This window comes from Adiantum capillus-veneris, chromosome 16, assembly GCF_014529385.1.
Source record: "Adiantum capillus-veneris isolate H3 chromosome 16, ASM1452938v2, whole genome shotgun sequence".
In the NCBI taxonomy this organism is placed as follows: Eukaryota; Viridiplantae; Streptophyta; class Polypodiopsida; order Polypodiales; family Pteridaceae; genus Adiantum; species Adiantum capillus-veneris.
The window spans coordinates 143,501,754-143,523,282 of record NC_140946.1 but is presented as its reverse complement, the minus strand read 5'-3'; the positions used below and the strand labels follow the sequence as shown (position 1 = coordinate 143,523,282).

Sequence of the window (21,529 nt, the reverse complement as noted above, 5' to 3'; positions counted from 1 at the left end):
CAATAGAAATTGTGAGTGATCAAGGCACACACTTCATAAATGAAGTGATAGAAATCCTTCTAGACGAATTCATGGTAATACATCGCAAATCAGCTCCATATTATCCACAAGCCAATGGACAAGCTGAAGCGACGAACAAAACCATATGCACGGTTCTTACAAAGATTGTATCTGAGTCGAGAACCGATTGGGATCAGAGATTGCATTCAACATTATGGGCGTATAGGGTAGCATATAAAACGTCGATAGGAACGACCCCGTACAACATGGTTTTTGGTTTGAATGCTATTTTACCAATAGAGTTTTTAATTCCAACACTGAGAGTAGCTAAGGAATTAGACTGGACTCGACATGAGCTTTCAGATAGAATAGACGACCTTGAAAAGCTAGATGAGCTTCGCTTAAAGGCAGTGGCTTCAATCTACGCTCAGAAAAGGAGACAAAAAGAGTTCTTTGATAAGCATGTACGAACTAAAGAGTTTAAGATTGGGGACTTTGTCCTAGTGTACACTCTAAAACAACATGCAAAAAAACTTAAAAAGCGAGGAATGGGATCACTTGTGATTAAAGATCTATCACCAAGCGGGGCCGTCAAGCTTGCTACATTAGACGGAGAAGAAATGCCAAACTAGATTAGTGGATGCAGATTGAAGAAGTATCATTTGCCACTAACCCAGGACATGCTTCTCAAAATACAACAAGATAAACTGCCGCCTTCAGAAAAAGAAAAAGATTGTTGAAAAAGCGCAAGCGGAAGCAAAAGAAAGAATGGAGAAAAGAAGACTATTGCGTCAGCGACAACGCAATGAAGGAGCCTTATGAATCAACGCAGTCAGTGTATCAGAGATGGGTGAAGACAAAGTAGAGCCCATCATTGAGGTCAGAGTGGGGCCAAACCAGATTAATGCCAGAGCACTATTGGATTCAGGGGCACAAGCTAACCTGCTTTCAGTCAATTTGTACAAACAATTGAAACATGACACTAAGCTGCAAACTGCCACATAGGAGTTGAAGAGTTATTCAGCCCACTCAATTAAGGCAACCGGATGCACAATACTGCATGTATAGATAAATCAATATGTGTATCCACATATGTTTTATGTGGTTGAAGACAAAGCTACGCAACATCCGTTGTTACTAGGGTAACCATGGCAAAAGCAGTACAATGCGATGATTGATTGGTGCTCAAATTCAGTTAACATCAAATATGAGGAGGAAAGTCAATCCATTCTGTTATCCAAAGCAACCGTACAGGTGCAAGCCGAAGAATCCAATGACAAGGGTAAACGACCTAAAGAGGTGAAGAAGGAGCGATGGTAACCAAAAGCCACGTCTACACAACCGGAACGCTCCTCAAAGAAGAAATCTCAGATATGGGTAGAGAAGACGGAAAATACGCATAGCTCAACCTTCGATAAAGACAGACTCAAAGTTGGTATGGAAGCCAAAGAAGGTTGTGCCAGAGAGAACAAAGGTGGAAAACAAAGTCTTCAACACCAGACAACAGAATGACTTCAGACAGCCAAATTCAGTGAAACTGATGTGGATTCCAAAGAAGTTGATGACAGCACAAAGCCATAGCAAAGAAATTTGGATTCCAAAGAAGTTGATGACAGCACAAAGCCATAGCAAAGAAATTTGGATTCCAAAGTTTTGTAAACAGGAACTCCCTTTAGTACAATCAATAGAGAATCCTCACTATTCAAGGACAGAGACATCACCACCTAAAGTCAAGCAGATTTGGATAGCAAAGAGTTTGTGGCAAGCACAGGCCAATCGAAAGCAGATTTGGATTATCAAAAAGGACACAAATGTCCACAAGAACCCAGGTACTAATTCTACAACACCAGTGCTACAAACAACCCAAATATTGCCCAAAAGCCTGACAATCAAACAAAGAGTGGCATTATTGCAAATATTGCTATTTCATCGCTCTACAATTGAATTCACCACGCATGACCACAACAAATACAAGGCTTCACCCTCAGACACTCCATAGTCGTCCGGGAGGACTTAGACTAGGAGGGGGGGAGGTATACAGGTATACATGAACTACAAACAATAAGGACAAAGAAAATGATATTACGAGGGTAGTGTCTTACATGATTTCAAATTTTTATGTTTGATTGCGGATATTGATAATATTTATGCCCTTATATACTTTGTTTGCAATAATAAGAGATCAAATGATGAATTTGAGTCTCCAAGTTTGTAAATATGACTAAATATGCATGATTTTGGGGCCAAAAAGTGAAAAGAAATGGTAATCCAAGCCGAGAAACCACAAATAAGTGTATATACATATACACGGGGTTACCAGCTAATTATGGTGTATTTTTTAGGATTTTCTTAATAAAAGTAAAAGAAAAATAAAAAATAGGTGAAACGAGATAAAAAAAAGAAAAGAATAGATGGTGATGATCGTAATGACAAGAGAAACCCATGGTAAAAATTGGGCACAATTCGAAAAAAGTTACGGAAAGCCCGAAACGGCAAAATTCTGACAAAGTGGACAAATTTCTCAGAAACAGGTCAAACGGAGTCCAAATTGAGAAATTTCAAATCCTAAAGTGCATTTCACGACGAGATAGAAGCACATGTCAAATTTGGTAACAAGTGAGCCGGGAAGTCTAGAGTTAAGTATTTTTGACTTCACTTACAAGCTCATTTGCACTATTACCCACTTGGAGAGAGCAAAGAGCACACAGGAGCATCTGACCTTCTACAGCCTTCTACGGCCGCTAGGAGAGCTCAGAGGACTCCACATATGAGAGGTAGACTTGTTGCCATAAGCTTTTGATGCTTATCACTAACTTTTGTCGCGAAAACTAACCAAAACAAAGAAACAAGAGCAGACGGGAAAGGGGTAGAATGCTAGGTAGAGACACAACTGCCTAACCAAACCATGCAAGAACCAATAGGTGGCTTACCCTAGTGTAGAAGATGAGTTCCTAACTCTCAAAGTACGAGAAAGACCAATTGGAAAAACCCTAGGTCAAGAGAGCCTGCAAGCGACAAACAAGAAAAAGTTGTCGAAACGACACCAAACTTCACAAGAAGCTTGACGACATCGAGGACAATGCAACCATGGAGTATCTCCAGGTTTGGACCACCAAAAGTGGGTCAAAACAACCGATTCGGTGGTAGACACACAAAGCGTCATTTTGGCATAACGGCCAAAATTGACGATCGACTGCCATGAAACTTCACAAGAAACTTCAAATAGTCATCAATGACACATGTGTACAAGCAAAACCCAAAAGAAAGCCGTTTCACTTACCAATGGTGAAAAAGACGCTTTCGGGCAATCAAATGGGTAAAGGTGGAAAAGAAGGAACCAAAGTCGAGTCCAACCACATAGACGACTTCCCAACACCTCAAATGATCTCTTGATGCAACTCTCGAGGAGAAAGATCGAGGAAAATCAACTCCAACACCAAAAGACGACTTCGGAGACTGAAATGCCTACAAAGGGGGTTTTTAACTAAATTGATGATTTTTAAGGTTGAAAACTAGTCAGCAGGGCTTAGGGCACTAGCACAAACCATGCTTTGCACAAAAAAACACTTTTTATCAAGAATAGACATCATACGCGTATGATGTCTCACAGCATGATTTTCACATCATCTTGAACACATGAATGCATAGCCTCTTTCTACATGCTAACAAAATCAAATGTACAAAGTATCATGAGATTTGGAGTTGAAAAACCAATTGGAAACTAAAAAGACGCAAAGTAGGGCAGAAAACCGACTTATGGCCCTAAATTTGTCAAAATAGCTCCAAACTCAATGAAACTTTGCAGGGATGTTGTTCAACACATGCACAAGCTATCTGGAACTAAAAAGTACCATTTTGGCCAAAAAGACATCATACGCGTATGATGTCACTTTGCACATGCAGAGCCAAAATTGGTCATTTTTCATTATATATCCATTATATATATCAAATACATGCCACATATGAAGTTTGGTACCATTTGGTCAAGGGAATCACTCTATTAGCCCAATCAGCGGAAAATCCTCTGTTTAAAGCCTGATCTTGCCAAAATTCATCATACTCAACTTCAAGTTTAGATTTGAATACACACAGTCCTTTACTATCATATGAGGAGCCCACAGAACCAATCTCATGCAAAAATGACACATAAGACATCATACGCGTATAATGTCTCCAGGGCCAATTTTGGTCCAAACTATACCCAAATTTCATAAAATCATTGTCTAAGCCTATATAAAGCCAAATCCAAGCTTACAATGCAAAATGGTTCAATATTTTACCCAAAAAGACATCATACGCGTATGATGTCTCCCTACTTGATTTTTGCATTTCAGGGTTGCAACCACCATACAGAAGTGATCTACATGCCATTTGAGAGCCAACCACCAAGTTTCATCCAATTTGGATCACAAAATCCAATTCCCACTCAATATCTTGCAAAGAGCGTGACCAGGACTAAAATGACCATAACTTGACCAAATGGGACCCAAATTCAAATCCAGGCATATAGAATGGATGTATGCACTATTAGCTACAAGCACAACCAATATCAAGCCATTTTGACACAAAAGACATCATACGCGTATGATGTCTAGGACCAAGAATCGATTCGACAGAGAGCGAAGGTTGGTACCTGAGAAGGTAGAGGATGAGCTTGAAGAGGAGGACGAGCTCGAAGATGAGGATGAAAAAGATATCCAGAAAGTGCATCAACTGTTGCAGCAGATCAAAGCCCGATCAAAGACAATGAAGGACAGCAAAGAAGAAGCGAAAAAGAGAGAAGAGGAGATGGAAACAAAATATCAGAGTGCACTAGAAGAATCAGAGTACCTCAAGGCCTCTCTCCTGGAAGCAAAAAATGAAAGAGATGGACTAATCCTCTAGCTTGCTGATGCTTCAAGAGAGGTGGCCAGTGCACAAGAAGCCAAGGAAAGAATTAATGAGGAATTGGAAGCTGCAAAGGACGAGCTCATTGAACAATCCTAAGGCTTAGATCCACACCAAGAGCTAGCAGAGCAGGAGTAGAGCCAGAGGGAGCAATAATCCCCGGTCTGGAAGATCAAATTTGGAGTTTGCAAAGAGAATTGCGGCTAGAGCAAGTGCAAAGATTGCACATTGCGGAGGGGTCATTGGCTGCCGAAGAATGACTGACATCAGAGACCCAAGCACTGAGAGCGGAGAATGAGGCCCTCCGAAAGCAGCTCCAAGATCTGCAAGACAAAGTGATAAAAGATACAGAGGATCAGCAAGAAGAGACATGCGGGGTAGCCATGGAGCTTCCAAAGACTGGGGAAGCCACAACAAGTGAAGATCTAGCCCCTGCACAAGACGAGACCGCAACCTCCAGACTTACCGAGGAGGAGGAAAAAAGATTGCACGAGCAGATAGAGAAGGCAACAGAGGAGAGTGCAAAGGCGGCCATGGAGTGGGAAAGAAGACTCCTGTTCTCCATTGGACTTCAAGGGGTGGATACTAAGGTGCTGCAAGAACAATGGATGCAACCTACATTACCCCTTCCTCTACTAAAGTTTGAAGTGCTAAAGACAAAGAAAAGGATAGAAGAAGAGCAGTATGTCGCGCTATACGAAGGCGACATCACAAAAGAGGAGGAATCAAAGAAGATAGTAGACTCCCAGCCGAGATGGAGGAAAGGATGGTTGACAAAGTATCCAACCTACCTAATTTATTTGGTGGAGGCACCCAAGGAAGTTAGAGAAGATGCAACATTCTGTCCAGTGCCAAGAGTCAGGAGTTGGCAAGAACATGACAGAATCACAACAAAGAAGCCGAACTGGCTTAATTACCCAAGGATGCCAGGACCGAAGGTGGGAGAGAGAATAAGTAAAGCCTACATGGTGAAAACCCTAACGGGCACCATTAAGCTCTTAATTGGCTCTCCTGACCTTTCGTGTCAAATGCTCAAAAAGATTTGCAGAACATTATTGGCTTGCATTGAAGTGTTCGCGCCAGATAAAGCTACCAGCTCAACATTGTTGTCAACGGCCGACACAGTCACAGATATGATGTATGATTTAGCCTTGCAGCCATCTCCAAAAGTATTACACCTCTTTTATAACAGAATCATGTTTATGCCGAGTTTCCACATGCAGGCCTTTGAGGAGGCATTCTATACTGGTTTCTTTACTCATAAAAGTAAGATATTCGGCCCTACACTGACTATTGGAAACCTGAGATACGAGTCACATCTTCAGATGCTGAAATCGACGGGACTCCACTAAAGACGAAGCAAGGATGTCATGTCAAGGACGACATGGACGCGGAGGGGGGGAGTGTTGAGCGGAGGACTACACCTAGACATTTTTACTCACACTCATATTTTGTAAACACTTATTGTAATAAATGTCTTTCCGACATTTCATTTTTGATGGAGCCAATTCATTGTAATTAGCGGAACTCAATTGAGTTTCCAGCTTGTATTCCCCAAGTAGTTACACCTGCTTATGTAATTAGATTAGAGATGTGTTCACACTTCCAAGGCTGAAGTATAAGAGCCAATTATTGTAAACCTAAGGACAAGTTTTTGGGAATTAATCAAGATAAGTTTTGAAGCGCTGTGACTGTGTCTGAGAGAGAGTGTGAGAGAGAGAGAGTCTTATCCTCTTGCTATGCGAGCTACGGAGCCGCCATTGGAGAAGCGACACCGCCATTGTGTTAGCAACGGTGAGAGCTACGCACCGATACCAAGCGTACGCGCATTCGGCTTCTACACGTGGTGAGCTCCCACGAGCTTCTATGTGAGTTTTCTCCCTACCTGTGTGTCGGAATTGAGCGTGCCATATATCGATAGAACCGCAGCGAGTAGAGCTACACATTAGTAACATCGGAGTCAAAATTCAATCACCTGAATTTTTGGGCCTGTCTTCATACGCGTTTACCGCACGGAGTGGTTACAGGTTGAGATTATATTGTAGATTCATAGGGTATTGTCCTTACCTAGTGTAGAGACACCCCTTTGAGTTTGAGGCTGATTCGATGACTTTAGATCATGTTTCGGATAGCCTTTGTTTGTAGTACGGATTTCAGTCATTTGCGTATTTGAGAACTTAGGTTTGATTTCCTTGGTAGTGATTGTCATTAGAAGGTCGAGTAGGTGATTTGACACCCACCTATTTGTTTCCATGCGCCTGCGGGTTAAGCTCCGTCCTCGTCTGACATTCTTGTTTGTCGGTTGAGTTCTCGCTATCATAGCCACCGCTAGCGGCGTAACCGCCCAACACACACACAAGCCAAGGCTACAGGGAGCTATTCACAACTCGTTGTCTCTCTCTCTCTCTCTCTCTCTCTCTCTCTCTCTCTCTCTCTCTCTTTCACACGCACACACAAGCCAAGGCTACAAGGCAAACAACACACGCACACACACACGGTACCGATACCAGGCAATATGGACAACCATCCGCTACAAGGCATAACGCAAGCAACGACAACTCACTCCAAGGGAAAACGCTGTGGATTATCCGGTTGTGCAACACAGCAAGGTAAAAACTCAGTTTTTTAGTACTGTGTCAAATTAATTGCCGATGAGAACAGGCACTTGAATAGTGAGAAAAATAACTGAGCCAGAAGGCACACTGTGCGATTCACAAAAAAGTGTCTGTATACTGTTGGAATTCCATATTAAAACACATGTGTTTAAAGAACTATATACACAAAGCACATGCATACACACTCCATGTGTTTGTGGAACAACCATGGTACGATGTCTACACACACACACACACACACACACACACACACATACACTTATGCAGGAGCATAAGAGACAGCATTACACTTAGGATGGTACTCACCAACATGCTCATGGCCGGACAAGCACATGCAAGCATATGCATTATAAACAGAGCAACAAAAGTACACAGTATTAAGTGAAAAATTCTTTTTTTGATACCATGTCTGGAGCAGTATCAATACCATAACGAGGGTACCGGTTTCAAGTGGTGCATTACCTTGAGCACTAAGTGAGAAAGAGGAGCACTATAGTTGGCTACTACAAGCAACAACCAGGTGATTTGATACAGAAAGCCTCAAATACAATTATGTGTAAGCACTAATAGTAAAAATGAAAAGTCTTTCTTATCAGTTTTTTGAATACTATTTAGCATGAAAATATATCAAAGATGTATACGACAGTCTCCTGTGAGGACAAATGTCATTGTGTAAGACTGGATGTTTTTGAAAAAATAAACTTTCGTACAAACAAAATGCTGCCAAAATTTTCACAAACTAAGTATACGTATAAAGTATCGTGCTGACTTGTAAACCATAAAGATAAGGGTGCCCCTAAGGCAACATCTAGTGTAGTATCTAAGAATGCTAAACATGTGTAACCATTTGCTTTTTTTAATAAAAGAACAAATCTAGCATCAATGATTGAAAAGAGGGTATAAGACAACCTCCTGTGAGGGCAGATGTCATCGTGTAAGAAGGTTTTTTTTGAACAAAGAAAGGTTTTACAAACAGGATGCTGCCAAAATACTCAGAGATTAAATATACTTAGAAAGTATCATGCAGATATATGAACCATAGAGATAAGGGTGCCCATAAGGCAACAACTGAAAGAAGGTATATGCCAACTTCCTTTGTGAATAGATGTCATATAAGACTGCTAAATTCTGGAATTGTTAGTGAGAGTTTTGAGTACAACTGTTTTTGTAAACAAGGAAGGTTTTTCCTTAGTTACTTTTCTTTAAGACTACTATCTAGTATACGAATGAGTTAATGATTCGAATGGGGATATATGACAACCTCTTGTGGACAGATGTCATTGTATAAGACGGTTTTTTTGGAAAAATGAACGGTTTTTCAAACAAAATGCTGCCAAATTTTTCACAAATTAGATGTACTTATATCTTGGAAATCATACTTAGAAACCATAAAGATAGGGCTGCCCTTATCGCAACATCAAGTATAATATCTAAAGAATGCTCAACTCATAAGTTTAACCATTGGTGACAAACAGGGATACAGGCAGACAACTAGGATGAGCATCACTCGAGATGTATTTAAGCTACAACAGATTTGGGACAAGCTCATTGCAGCCCATGAAGGAAAAAAGCGAACCAAGCCAATAGCAATTAGGGACCCCATCTCCAAATCCTGTAAACCTATAAAAACTTTCACAGACCGTAATCGACCTGACTTACATAGACAAGCCAAGGAGAACATAACATATAACTAAGAGTAAGGTTGGGGTCCAAGGGTGTGATAGCGATAACAAGCAGTGGGGATTGCTTGATATACCTGTCACCCATTTAGTGCAAATTAATTCTAATTAATTGTACTTGTGGTTGGTTGGCAGGTAAAGATCCCGCTTTCATCTACTAGGAGTTCCGGCTAAAGCTCCTACTTTTTCATGTATCGAAGTATCTTGTAATAAGTTTTATATAAAAAAGATTGTACTTTGCTTTGGTCTTTACACAACACGGTAAGTGCAAACAGTATTTAAGTTCTCTCAGTATATGATTCTAAATGATGGGATTTTTCAATCAAATACACACACACACACACATTACACTTACGTACACACACACATACAATAACAATCATGCGCGCGCGCACACACACACACACACACACACACACACACACACACACACACACACACACACACACACACACACACACACACACACACACACACACATCAACACACTTACAATGATGCATTTGCATACTACACAACCAAGCACAAATAAACTTGTTGTAGTAGTCACACACAAAAACACAAATACACTTGTTGTAGAGAAGAGCTAAACAAATGTCGAAATTGATTTGTATTGACATATATTGAAGTAAATTTGTATTTGTTTCTCCCCGTGAGCATTGTGGTGCTATACGGCAAGTTCAGAATGGGAATTTTTTTTTTAATTTGCATTTTATGCCGTTATGCTGCCAAAATTTTGAAGTTTCTATTTGTATTGTCGTTGCTAAGAATACTTTTGTTGTTTATTGATTATAGTTGATAGATTATGGTTTGTACACACACCATCTAAACGTGGCATGACAGGTATCTCTCAAAGTAAGTTCAACTATAATAAGCTATTTGTGGTCTTTTTTTAATTTGTCTCTACATACTAAGCTAGTTGCGGTCTTGTTGTTTTTTGCTTTTAGGAGTAGGATACACATTAAGGTTTGGCACTACAAGACATAGGGACAATGCACAATCTTCCATTACTTCTTCCAATGTCCGTTAGAAGGTGGATATATTGGGTGATGTGCATGAAGAAGAGGAGCTCATAGATATTCATGCTACACAAGGTGGAATGGTGGCCCAAAGCGTGTCCAAAGCAATGACAATTGTTCCTAAACCTGTCGATCATATTCCTACAATGTTTGGAAAGGATGTTCATGGTCGCATATTGGAGGAGATTGTAGAGGGTTTTATTGTAAAGAGATCCTCCTCGCATTCCTCTCTGCAGATTGATGGAAAACGAAGCCATTAGAGCGGTGGGTCCAGGCACTGAGGGCTTAGTGAAAAGGTTTGAGATGTCTGGATACGGTGTGCTTGGAGCTCCGTTTCTTGTGTCATTTAAGAAGCCTGGCCATGACCAACATTATGTTTCCGACTTAGACAAAGAATAATGGGGGCCTATTTGGCGAGAAATTAGTGATGATTTTGATAATTCCCTTCCTCTTGAGTGGGAAGACTTAAGGGGAAAGAAATTTATTGTTTGGGATGGAAATCACCGCTTGAAAACTTGGATGTGCTTGATAAAACACGTAAGTGATTTGTTTTTTGTCTAATATAAGGTTGTCTTATACTACTCTATGGTTTCTAATTTGCCCTTTTGTTGTTGTAGAATTTTCAATGATAAGGTGGAGACATTGTTCTGTAAAGTGTCAATTTGTCTATGTTGATAGAAGTGCAGAGGGGGAGCTTATGCTAGCTCTACGTTCACAAAATGGGTAGGCTCATTTGTTTTCTTTAAAGATATTGCTATTACTTTATCGATGTCATTCTCTTGCCATTTAATTTAAGATATTGTGGTTTAGCATTGGTAGAACCACTGTGAGCACAAATTTTGGCCAGGATAGCCATGGCACGCAAAGATTCTCTAATGAAAGACTTTCCCCAAGATTGGATTTGATGGATAGAGGTAGAGCTTGCTTGCGAGAAGAAGGCACCCAAAGGGAGTTGGTACAACGTTCCTTCTCTTTTATTGGAAATGCTCACATGAAAGGTATACTTTTTTATCTTAAATTATACTTTTTATGTAATTTTTAAAGCTAAGCATAATTTTGTAAAATCTTACTTTTTTGTCTACTTGCTCTACAAAAGGGAGAGTTTGACATGTCTTATCAAAGAGATGCAAGAGATCAATGATCCATCGATTTTAGTGCCAGGAAAGGAAATGGTTGCTCGAGGAAGCGTAGAAAAAATATTCAAAGAAAGAGCTTATAAGGTAAACACTTTCTCTTCTCACCATTCATGTTTGTATTTCTACAAAATTGTAAGTTGACATGTCATTTAGATTGGATTTATTGGATTGCAAAATTGATTTGATTTTATTTGGTGCAAATGCAACATAGATGTTGGCCATTGCCAACCCCGCCAATGGCCAAGGGTTCTTCTCTTTGTTATTTAACTTCAATTGGATAAGGAAAAAGGATCAGGTGGGCCTTACAAGAGACAAGGTCCACTCTTTGGAAACTATTAAAATATCACCGGAGAGGTAATAATCCTTGGCTAAAAAATGCACATAAAATCATCAAATGAATCAATGCATTTATGGTTTGTTTATTGTTTTCTCTATAGGAAAAAGAAAATATTGCACTCTTTGATGCATTGCCGTGTAGATGATGTTACTTCTGAGCGTTATATTAGTGCAATGAAATTTAGAATGTACTTGCATAAAGAATAGTATTGGGGAAGTATCTTGAAGCAATGCTTAAGGATCAAAGGGAAAATGATTGATGAAATGCCGGAGTGCTTTGAAGCATGGTTTCATCATTGGTTGAGGGAGAACATTGATAAAGCTTTTGTCGAGCTTTTGGAGTAAGCTCAACACAAAAGAGTCGGATGAAAAAATTCCAGAGCTCATGGAATCTTTGAGGAGAGTATTATTTAGGTAATACAATTGATATCTTTACGGTTGAAATTCTATTTTGCACTTAGAGTTTGTATAATAAATAAGTCACTCGGTAAAGGAGCTCAAAGAAAGTTAAATGAATTTTATGTAGATGGCTAATTTAGCTTTACGATCAAACTTTGTTGGAGAAGTTGCCAGTTAATGTTGCTGAAAGTTGGAGGGACCTCTCTTCTGAGGAGTGTATGTATCCACTATGGATGAGAGATCATGGTTTGCTTGCTTGGGAAATTGAGTATTGCCCTTGGTGGCTAGATTCCACTCAAGGCACCTACCCATGTGACGAAGGGAACTTATATAAAGGTTAATTTTTGGCATTTATAAAAAGAAAAAAATTATTAAAGTGCTCATACTATTTAGACTATGTTTGTGAGAGAAACATAATTTTGTTTGCTTTAGAGCACGTTCTTGAAAGAAACAAAGAGGGTATTGAGGAGATTGGCTCAGCTTCCAAGAAAGCCACCTCTTCAAAAAGAATAAACACTAGTACAATCTCCTCTATAAAGAAACGATTGGAATTTGTTAAATCCAAGAAGCCCAAGAAGTCCCCCCAAAAGAACAAAAAAGGTGCTTAAGGTTCCACATGTAAACTTGCTTGTAAAGATATCTAGCTGTCACTTTCTATCTACTCAACAAGTCTTGATGAAATAATTTATTTTCAGATTATGCAGTGCCTTACATAGATTATGATGTGACCATTATTGGCAACACGCTAGATGTTTACAAAATTTCTCTCGATGATGAGAAATGGTAAATACATGTGAGAAAAAAGATTGACTATGTGTGGTGTGTGTTGTGAATGTTTGAAATACATGTGTTTGATTGTATATGCAGGATCTTGGATTTTCTACATTCATCCAATGTTGATGGGGAAAAGAGCAATGAAGTGGCCTCTCTTTTGTTTGCGGATTTTCCCACAAATTTTAAAGCTGAGAAATTTTTGGAGAACGAGGTATTTATTCTTCAAAACCTCAATGTGCAGTCTATGATAGGTTTGGAACTTTAAATAAATTAACAATGCGTAATATGCAAGTCCCTCCATGGAATCAATTCTCTAAAAAATTAAGTAAGAAAGTGGCCATAATAGCTTCTAAGTATGTGGCAGACAATGGGTGGTACATCACCTTAAGCTCCACTGATCACTTTGGCATTTTGTCTGGCCATGCCATTGAGATGGGATTCAAAATGATGCACACCATCCTTATTTTGATCCCCGACGGTTATGTGCGAAAGACCATTGAGATTGAGAGAGTAAGTCAAGTTATTTGCTGATTGAAAAAGCATGCTTGTAGTTTTCTTCAATTATATCACATTCTAACTGTAATTTGTAGGTGGAAATACTATTGCTAGGATTGTTTTATCATAAGGGTCAATGTCCTATCTACGATCGACGAGATGGAGAGAGCATGGATAATAACTCTTTCGATGCCAAGTCCGAAATATTGGTGGAGCATGCTGACGAAGAGTACATTGGAGGACGTGCTCTTAGAGGTGCCACTGAACGTAGCCTTGACTTCTTTTGGTAGGAAGATATGATTCCTACTATGCCTTGTTAGACTATGTTATGTAAAGTAAAAATGCGTAATTTTTTTTCTTTTTTCAGCTGGCTCGTGTGGACATTTATTGCGGAACACACCTACACTGTTGATATCTTTTCTGGATGTGGTGGCTCGGGCCATGTTTGTGCTGAGTTGTCTAGACACTACCTCTGCATAGATAGTGATCCATGGGTCTTTCAATAGCATCTTTCACGCTTCAAGGATCCATGTGTAAGTGCTATTCCAACAGTTGATGCAGATAGCGACGAGGAGACCGACTGGCAACAATGTGACCCCGGATCACACTGCCCTTGATTGACATCTAGATTGGTATTATCTATGGTGTTTTCTAGTGTATGATTTGTATGGGACGACGTGTGACTATGGTGTTTGGGTGCCACTTTTTTGGTATGATTGAAGACATGTTGTTGGTGTTGATCGTCCTTATCAGTGCAGTCATGATTTCATATTTATTATGCTAGATAGAAGCTAGTTGAGAGCTTTGGATTTACCAAATTAATATACCAACACATGTTTCTTTGCGTATGTAATCTCTTCTTCTCGTGAGCATTGGATTGCTGCACGAAAGCAAGTATGGAATGGGGATTTTTTTGGTTTGAATTTTCACGCTGTTATGCTGTCGAAATTTTGATTGCTTGTCAATATAATCATGCTTTTTGATCATGTTTGGAAAGTAATCATGGTTTCATGTATACAAAGCTAAACGAAAGTTAGGCAAGCTTTCATGGAAGCAAGTATGGAATGGAGATTTTTTTGGTTTGCATTTTCACGCCGTTATACTGCCGAAATTTTGATAGCTTGTCAATATTTCTTTACACTGTCGGTCTAAGAATATATATATATATATATATATATATATATATATATATATATATATATATATATATATATATATATGTGTGTGTGTGTGTGTGTGTGTGTGTGTGTGTTTATGTATGTAAGCAGTTCTTCAACTCAGTAAAGTGTTTTTAAGTACTCGTTTATATAATATATATATTTATTTATATGTGTGTTTTTATGTATGTAAGTAGTTCTTCAACTCAGTAAAGTGTTTTTAATTACTAGTTTATCTGCAAGAGTCAGTAAAGTGTTTTTAATTACTAGTTTATCTGCAAGAGTCTATGTGTGTATCATTACTTTGAGGTCCCTTCCCAAACTCGAGAAAACACAAGTGCAAGTACAACCATCAACGATTTTTAGATTCCTACTTTCAAATTGGCTTATTAGGCATTCATCCTTACTTTTTGGTATGAACATTGTGCAACAACACCTACATGGACATGAAACAACATTCTACTAAAAGTAGGGTAAATACTAAAGACATTCTCATAAAATTCTTGAACTATATAGAAAATTCACATAGATTTGCACAATATATAGTACATACATCGTGGCTTTCAAAAAGCTTGTAGTTACATTTGGCGGTCCAGTTTAGCTAGAAGATATCAACAATACTCTAAGCTATGATAGATCTTGAAGTGTGTTAGTAGACCAAGCCAAATAAAAGCCACGACTTCAATAATAATTAGTCATAAAAGTTACAATCTTAATGAACTCATGCGATCTCCTCCATCTAAAAATGTAAAGCGTTTATATTTTTCACTAAGAAAAAACAATAGTCCACATGTCCAATTTTGTGGCCAGAATTGCCTTTGTCTTTGCCATAATTATTCCCCTTCTCTTAAGTTCCAATTCAAATTGAAGAAATAAACAATAAGATAAAAGTGAAAAAATGAATATTATCATGGCTAGGTATCACAAGAAGGTAGCTAGTGTCTCTAAAATTGGTAGTTTTACCCCTTACATTAAGCAGCTCAACCAAAGACATATGTATGTTTAGACTCCAAAAAAGCTTGCTCTTTGTACGAAAGGTCTGCCACAAAAATGCCATGCACAAATCGGGCTAAATGGTTGCGATTTCTAGTAGTGTCCCCAAATCAGCTTTGAGGTGGCTCATCTCAAATAGGCATAACTGACTTAACAAGTCTATTAATGAATGAAGAGTGCACACTTTAAGATTTTGACAATTGTGCAGACAAAGAGAGGGGACGGTCCCAAAGCTTGACATATAAATTATTCTCACCAAGGCATAGAAGAGTGGAAGAATAACGTGTTTATCTACTCAGGTCTCATTTTTTGAATGTTCAAGCTAACATTTTTTAATGGTCTCATAAGTAAATTATTCTAAGGTTATTCAAATAGTACATCGTCACATGTGGTGTGGTGTCTCACACATTATTTGGAATTCACAAAATACAAAGTAATGAATAACACAATGTTGTGCACATGATCTCACATCCCCCTATATATAAGAGCGTACTCAACATTAGTCATATCAATCATTACAATTCAAGAGTCTTACAAGATGGTGAGCGAGTTTTTCGAGCGAAGAAAAAAACGAGCGAGTCCCTTAAGAAAGTTATTTGTGAATTACAGACAAGTGATTTATCGCAGTGCTCGTGGTCATATGGAATAAGTCTACATAAAGGCACAACCGGACACTCACCTTGTTGTCTTTTAGGACGTCCTCACCTTTGTCCACGTGTAAGTGGCTATCATCCCCCTCATCCACACATGGAGCCACCTCAGGAACTATGTGATCAAGAAGAAGCTCCAAAGTAGCTTCTTGACTGGTTGTCTCTAGAGCTTCAACCATTGCACCCAACTCAATGTTTGTACTCTCACTTTCATCAACATGATTATCAAAATCATCAAACTTTTGGAAATAGACACTAAATTGTCTTGATCATTGTAAAGAGGATCGTGAGTCAAGGAAGCCCTTCCCCAAGAAACCACAATAGACTACATAATTAAATGCCCGCATTGTTACATAATTTGAATTTTATGTGTATGAGACATACACTTTCAATTGGCGAATAATGTGAATGCATTTATCTGAATTTATTAATAATCAACCAATGTATTAAAGTGGACCACATTTGGAGAAGCCGGACAGTTGTCACGAAACAGATTTGTGGCAAAGTGTTTATGTGTTTTTTTCATTGAGGTAATTATAATTGTAATCAATACGGCTTCTATTGATGCAATACCATAACTGTAGTGGGGCATGGCTTCATCAATTAGGTAATTATAATTATAATGGTTGGAGCCAAGCTTCATCATAGTTGCAGGAGCGTTTGAATGGATGATGCTAGAGGATATGGTTGCCCAAGTATGAGGAATAGGTTTATTGTAGTTGTAATTGTTGCTATGGTAGCTTGTCGAGCTATAAGTAGTCCCATTATCTGCATCATATGATAAATGATTGTGGAACCTATTAAATGCTTCTTGCCAGAACTCTGCCCTTTTTTCTGTCTTCCTCCTAGCTTTCAAAACTTTCCTCCTATCCACATATATGAGTATTGTTCACCAAGGAGCCAATTTTTTTTTAAAAAAAATCTTCCACAATACTGCATGGATATATTGACAGTGGCGGTGGTGTCGTCCCGTGCTAGAACTAGTCCGCGCTGGCGCGAAATGGTTTGGACTAGTGTCACCAAGGACATATGTGGTGATTATGTATAGCTTCGTGAAGCCAATTTTAAAATTAAAAAAACAAAAAAATTCTTTGTTTCTTTTAATGTGAATTTGGAAAAATACACATTCGTGACTAAAAAGGAAAATAGGGTGAGAGTATTGTATGAGAGGTCGGGAGCACAACTGAGCAATGTGAGCACACAAGCATGAGGCGGGGGTGTTTTATTTATATGTTGAAGATGTTTTGTTGCATGCAGCATTCTCATGGTGCTAGAATGGTTAGCATAGAGAAATGGTTCTAGTTGGTTGTGAAGTTTTGAGTTTGTGTCCCGCTTGTGTAGAGCTAGTTTTAGTCCTCGTTGGGCTCAACAATGGGGACGGTCAAGAGGGGATCCGCTGAGATTCTAGATAATTAAATAAGGAGCGAGTATGTCTTACACATTTTGGAAAAGAAACAGGAGAAGAATCTTGCGAGGTCTTTCTGGAGAAGGGTGTACGAAAAGGGTCCTCATGATAATTATGGAAGAACAAGTGGTTGGAGGAGGCCGGCATGCAAACTATCTGAATATCGAAGAGAGAGAGAGAGAGAGAGAGAGAGAGAGAGAGAGAGAGAGAGAGAGAGAGAGAGAGAGAGAGAGAGAGGGTGGATCGAGGTTGAGGGTGGCAAGGGAGAAGGCGCACGAGAGTTGAGGAGAGGCGACGAGGAAGGGGTGGCCTCAACTCGGACACACACCCACAAACACACACGCATGGCTTGAACTACAGAGTACACACAACATGCAGCCTCAACTTGGCATGCCGAATGTAGATCGTGCTCTCCTCTCTCTCTCTCTCTCTCTCTCTCTCTCTCTCTCCGCCTACGTTTTTGAGCTTTCGATTTGATAGGCAGCATGGTTGTATGCAGAGCAAGGGTTTAGAGGAGCATGGTGAGATGAAGGGGAGGAAGGCGTGTGTGTGTGTGTGTGTGTGTGTGTGTGTGTGTGTGTGTGTGTGTGGGGGGGGGGGGGGGATGCGAGGATTGACATCAGCATGGCGAGTACAAGGGGAGGGAGGAGTAGCTGCAGGGGAGGAGGGGCCGCTGCATAAGGGATCGAGGGGAGGGGGAGTTAGAGATTCATGGGAATCTTTTCAACTATTGATATTTATTTAAAGTGGACCAGTATGTAACTTAAAGTGGAGTGAGTAGTAAACAACCCAGTATGTATTGGGCTTTGTATAACAAGCTGAACTTGCTAGAACCAGTCCGCGCCGACGCGGACTGGTTTCAACACGTTTCATAGGGTAGAGACAAAGTGGAGGGAGGCGGAGATAGGCCCATTATCATCAGCCAATTATATGGAAACAACCCACGCTACACTACATGTATGAAATTTATACGCATTATGTATTGGGCTTTGTATAACAAGCTGAACTTGCTGGAACCAGTCCACGGACTGGTTTGAACACGTTTCACAGGGTAGAGACAAAGTGAAGGGCGGCGGGGCTAGGCCCATTATCATCAGCCAATTCTATGGAAACAACCCACGCTACACTGCATGTATGAAATTTATACGCATACCACCATTTTCCCAGCCTGCCCTTACCTAGTTACTGATCTCTACGCATACATACGTACGGGGTGCTTGCTGCTAGCTAGAAGCCAGCAATATTATGGCCTGCAAAATGACAACAACGGCCTTGCTGCTCGTGCTGCTGGTTCACATTGCAGCAAGCACTCACGCTGCTAGCCGGGAAAGCGACTGGCGCATGCGTATCCAGGCATGCGAGGATTTTATGGAGAAGCACGGAGGCCAGCAAGAACGAGGCCGGAGACCTAGCCAACGATGCTGCCAGAATCTGCAGCGCATCCACCCCAATGATCGATGCCATGCTCTACAAGAGGCTTATGGTGGGGGCCGTTATGCATTCCCTGATATGTCTGGTGAGTCCCCCTATGAAAGCCAGCAGAAGCAGACAACCGCTAGAACATGATAACTTGGGAGCAAAAATAGTTATGCGTGATCTCTCAGGACTCTGCAATCAACTACTATTGTTACTCTATCGGCTCCTAATTGCAGCTCCCTCTCTTCGACCTGATGACTCTGGTGACCTGAGCTCCCTCTCTTTGACCTGAGATCCATTATCCTGTCGTGCATAGCGCAAGCTTGAACTCCATCATTCTGCCGTGCAGCTCCCTGTCTTTGACCTGATGACGCTGGTGACCTGAGCTCCCTCTCTTCAACCTGAGCTCCATCATTTTGTCGTGCATAGCACAAGCTTGAGCTCCATCATTCTGCCGTACATAGTTCAAGCCTCAACTGCCCAATTCATTCAGCTACTTCCACCCTTGTCACTATCATTCTCGTCTCTGCCTGGTGAAAAGAGGCTTCCTAGAAACGCAGCTGTCAAAAACGGCATCAGTTTTGGGCGCAAGCTTTAAGTAGTGATTGACATCGGCATTGGAGGTTTAATTTTTCTCATCTTTTTCTTGTGACGCTATGGCTCAGCTCCAAAAGAAAACCCCATCTCTCATGATTCCCATGGTGTCCAAGGAGATCAATGTGGATCATGTGAGGAATCTCAACCCTCCTCGAAGCTACCTCAGCCATCCCTCCAACGATGTATTGGTTCATGCTGAGAATTTTGACACAGAGAAAGCACAGGTTCATGCTAGTTAGAATATTGAAAAGGATGTGGAAGATTGGATACCAGGGTAAACCATGCAAGTTGGGCTTCAGAGTCTAGGCCTTCCTTTGTTATGGGCAAAAACAACATGCATGACAATGTAAAGGTCCATATCCATGTACCTTGTAAGCAGAAAGGTAATAATACCATTGGATGGCTTATCAACACCATTCTCAGAAAAATTCAGCGAGAAAGTAAGAGAGCTCGTACAAGCCATGCTCGCGTTCAAAGTTTAACACACACTCACAATGTCTCACTCTCCCAAAGAAGAAAAAAATAGACACACATTCATCTCTCTCTCTCTCTAGCTGCACCTGCATGTACAATAGGTACATTAAAGTTGCAATTTGCAAGCCGAGAAAGAGTTAAAGGAAGCTAGATGCTTGTCCAGATGGCTCCCTCGACATTGACCATTGTTGCCAGTGTGCCGGCAAAAGCACTTGGACTACAAATAAAAAAGAACATGTCCATTAGCCTAAAAAAAGTGTAGGATAAGTTTGTATGAAGCGACATGTGTGGATATGGATTTGTTTGTATTGCAAAGTATGAGGTACAATGAGTACTTAAAAGGAACTCACACATGCACTTTGGCCACTTGTGGAAGACTTGGCTATGGAGTTTATGAGCCAGTGGGTAGCAGGTGGCTTGGGAAAGAAGCTTATAAATGTGGATCACTATTCTTTGCATGAGATGAGCATGCCAAGTCTAGAAATGAAGAGATAATCCATGAGGGAGAAAAGTGTTAGAAGATCTAGACCAATGTTAGTGGACACTGATCATGAGGTTGGTGTATTTGGGAGTGGTTAGCATGAAGCTTGGACTTTGTAGCATATGTGACCTGAGATACTTGTGCCCCAAATAGTGTGCATGGGCAATTAGGCATACGGAGCTTGCAAGGAAGATGACATGCTTTGGTGTTATTGTAGAGGAAAATGTTTGTTGTGGTAGGTTCTGGGTGAGATCTAGCATGGCATGATTATTTTCTTCAATAAACCTTGTGCTCGCATCATTTTGTCAAAGGTGTTGCTCATATTGGCTTGAAAATTGGCTTTGCTCTATTTTCTTTTCTCGTTGATTGTAAAACCTCCAATTCAAAGAACACCGTCATATAATTAAAATAAGTTGTTTACAATATTAGGTAGGGCATCAAACTTGCAGACACAGACACACACAATACAACTTGCATCAAACTAATACAATTTATTGTGTGTTAGTGCATAATTATTTAAATATATTAATTAGTGCATAATTATTTAAATCTCGCCTCAATCTTCCACCACATTAGAGCCAGAGATGTCCACCAGGATGATTGTACGTTTGCACACAAGCAAATGGTCAATCTCCGCCTGCAAAGCGGCTCTCTGAGTGCTGTCAATGTAGCCCCATGTCTCCCACTCGGCTAGAGCACTTTTCATTGTCTCATAGCCTTCATTCAGTTCCTGGTCTCCAGTGTTGCGAGCGCGGTTAAGGTGGTTGAACATCTGAATGGCCTTGTTTGTGTCACACTCCCTTTGCATGAACATCTTCTTTTCTTCAAGGGGTGCATTGGGGGGGAGTTTGTGAAGCTCATCGTGGATTTTACCAACGATCTCATTACCAGTAGTTGAATATCCTATAGGCATTGTGATAAGAACAACGAAAATAAAAAAATCTCTCTTGATTGGCACCTCCAAGTCACTTGTGTTGCATATGCTGCTTGCCTCTATATCATTTATATAGGTTGAA

The 21,529-nt window shown here is 40.1% G+C and overlaps 2 protein-coding genes and 1 pseudogene across 2 annotated transcripts; all 3 read left to right on the top strand.

Moving 5' to 3' along the window:
* The first annotated feature begins 5,420 nt into the window (after nucleotides 1-5,420).
* On the top strand, nucleotides 5,421-9,320 carry LOC147439990 (uncharacterized). The gene is made up of 2 exons (XM_086484094.1): nucleotides 5,421-6,025; nucleotides 9,317-9,320. The coding sequence occupies exons 1-2, from the start codon at nucleotides 5,421-5,423 to the stop codon at nucleotides 9,318-9,320; spliced, it is 609 nt and encodes a 202-aa protein (XP_086340220.1).
* A 2,928-nt stretch (nucleotides 9,321-12,248) lies between these two features.
* Nucleotides 12,249-13,961, top strand: LOC147439989 (uncharacterized; annotated as a pseudogene).
* Nucleotides 13,962-18,802: 4,841 nt separating this feature from the next.
* Nucleotides 18,803-19,111, top strand: LOC147439988 (uncharacterized). The gene has a single exon (XM_086484537.1). The coding sequence runs from the start codon at nucleotides 18,803-18,805 to the stop codon at nucleotides 19,109-19,111; it is 309 nt and encodes a 102-aa protein (XP_086340663.1).
* The last annotated feature ends 2,418 nt before the right edge of the window (nucleotides 19,112-21,529 follow it).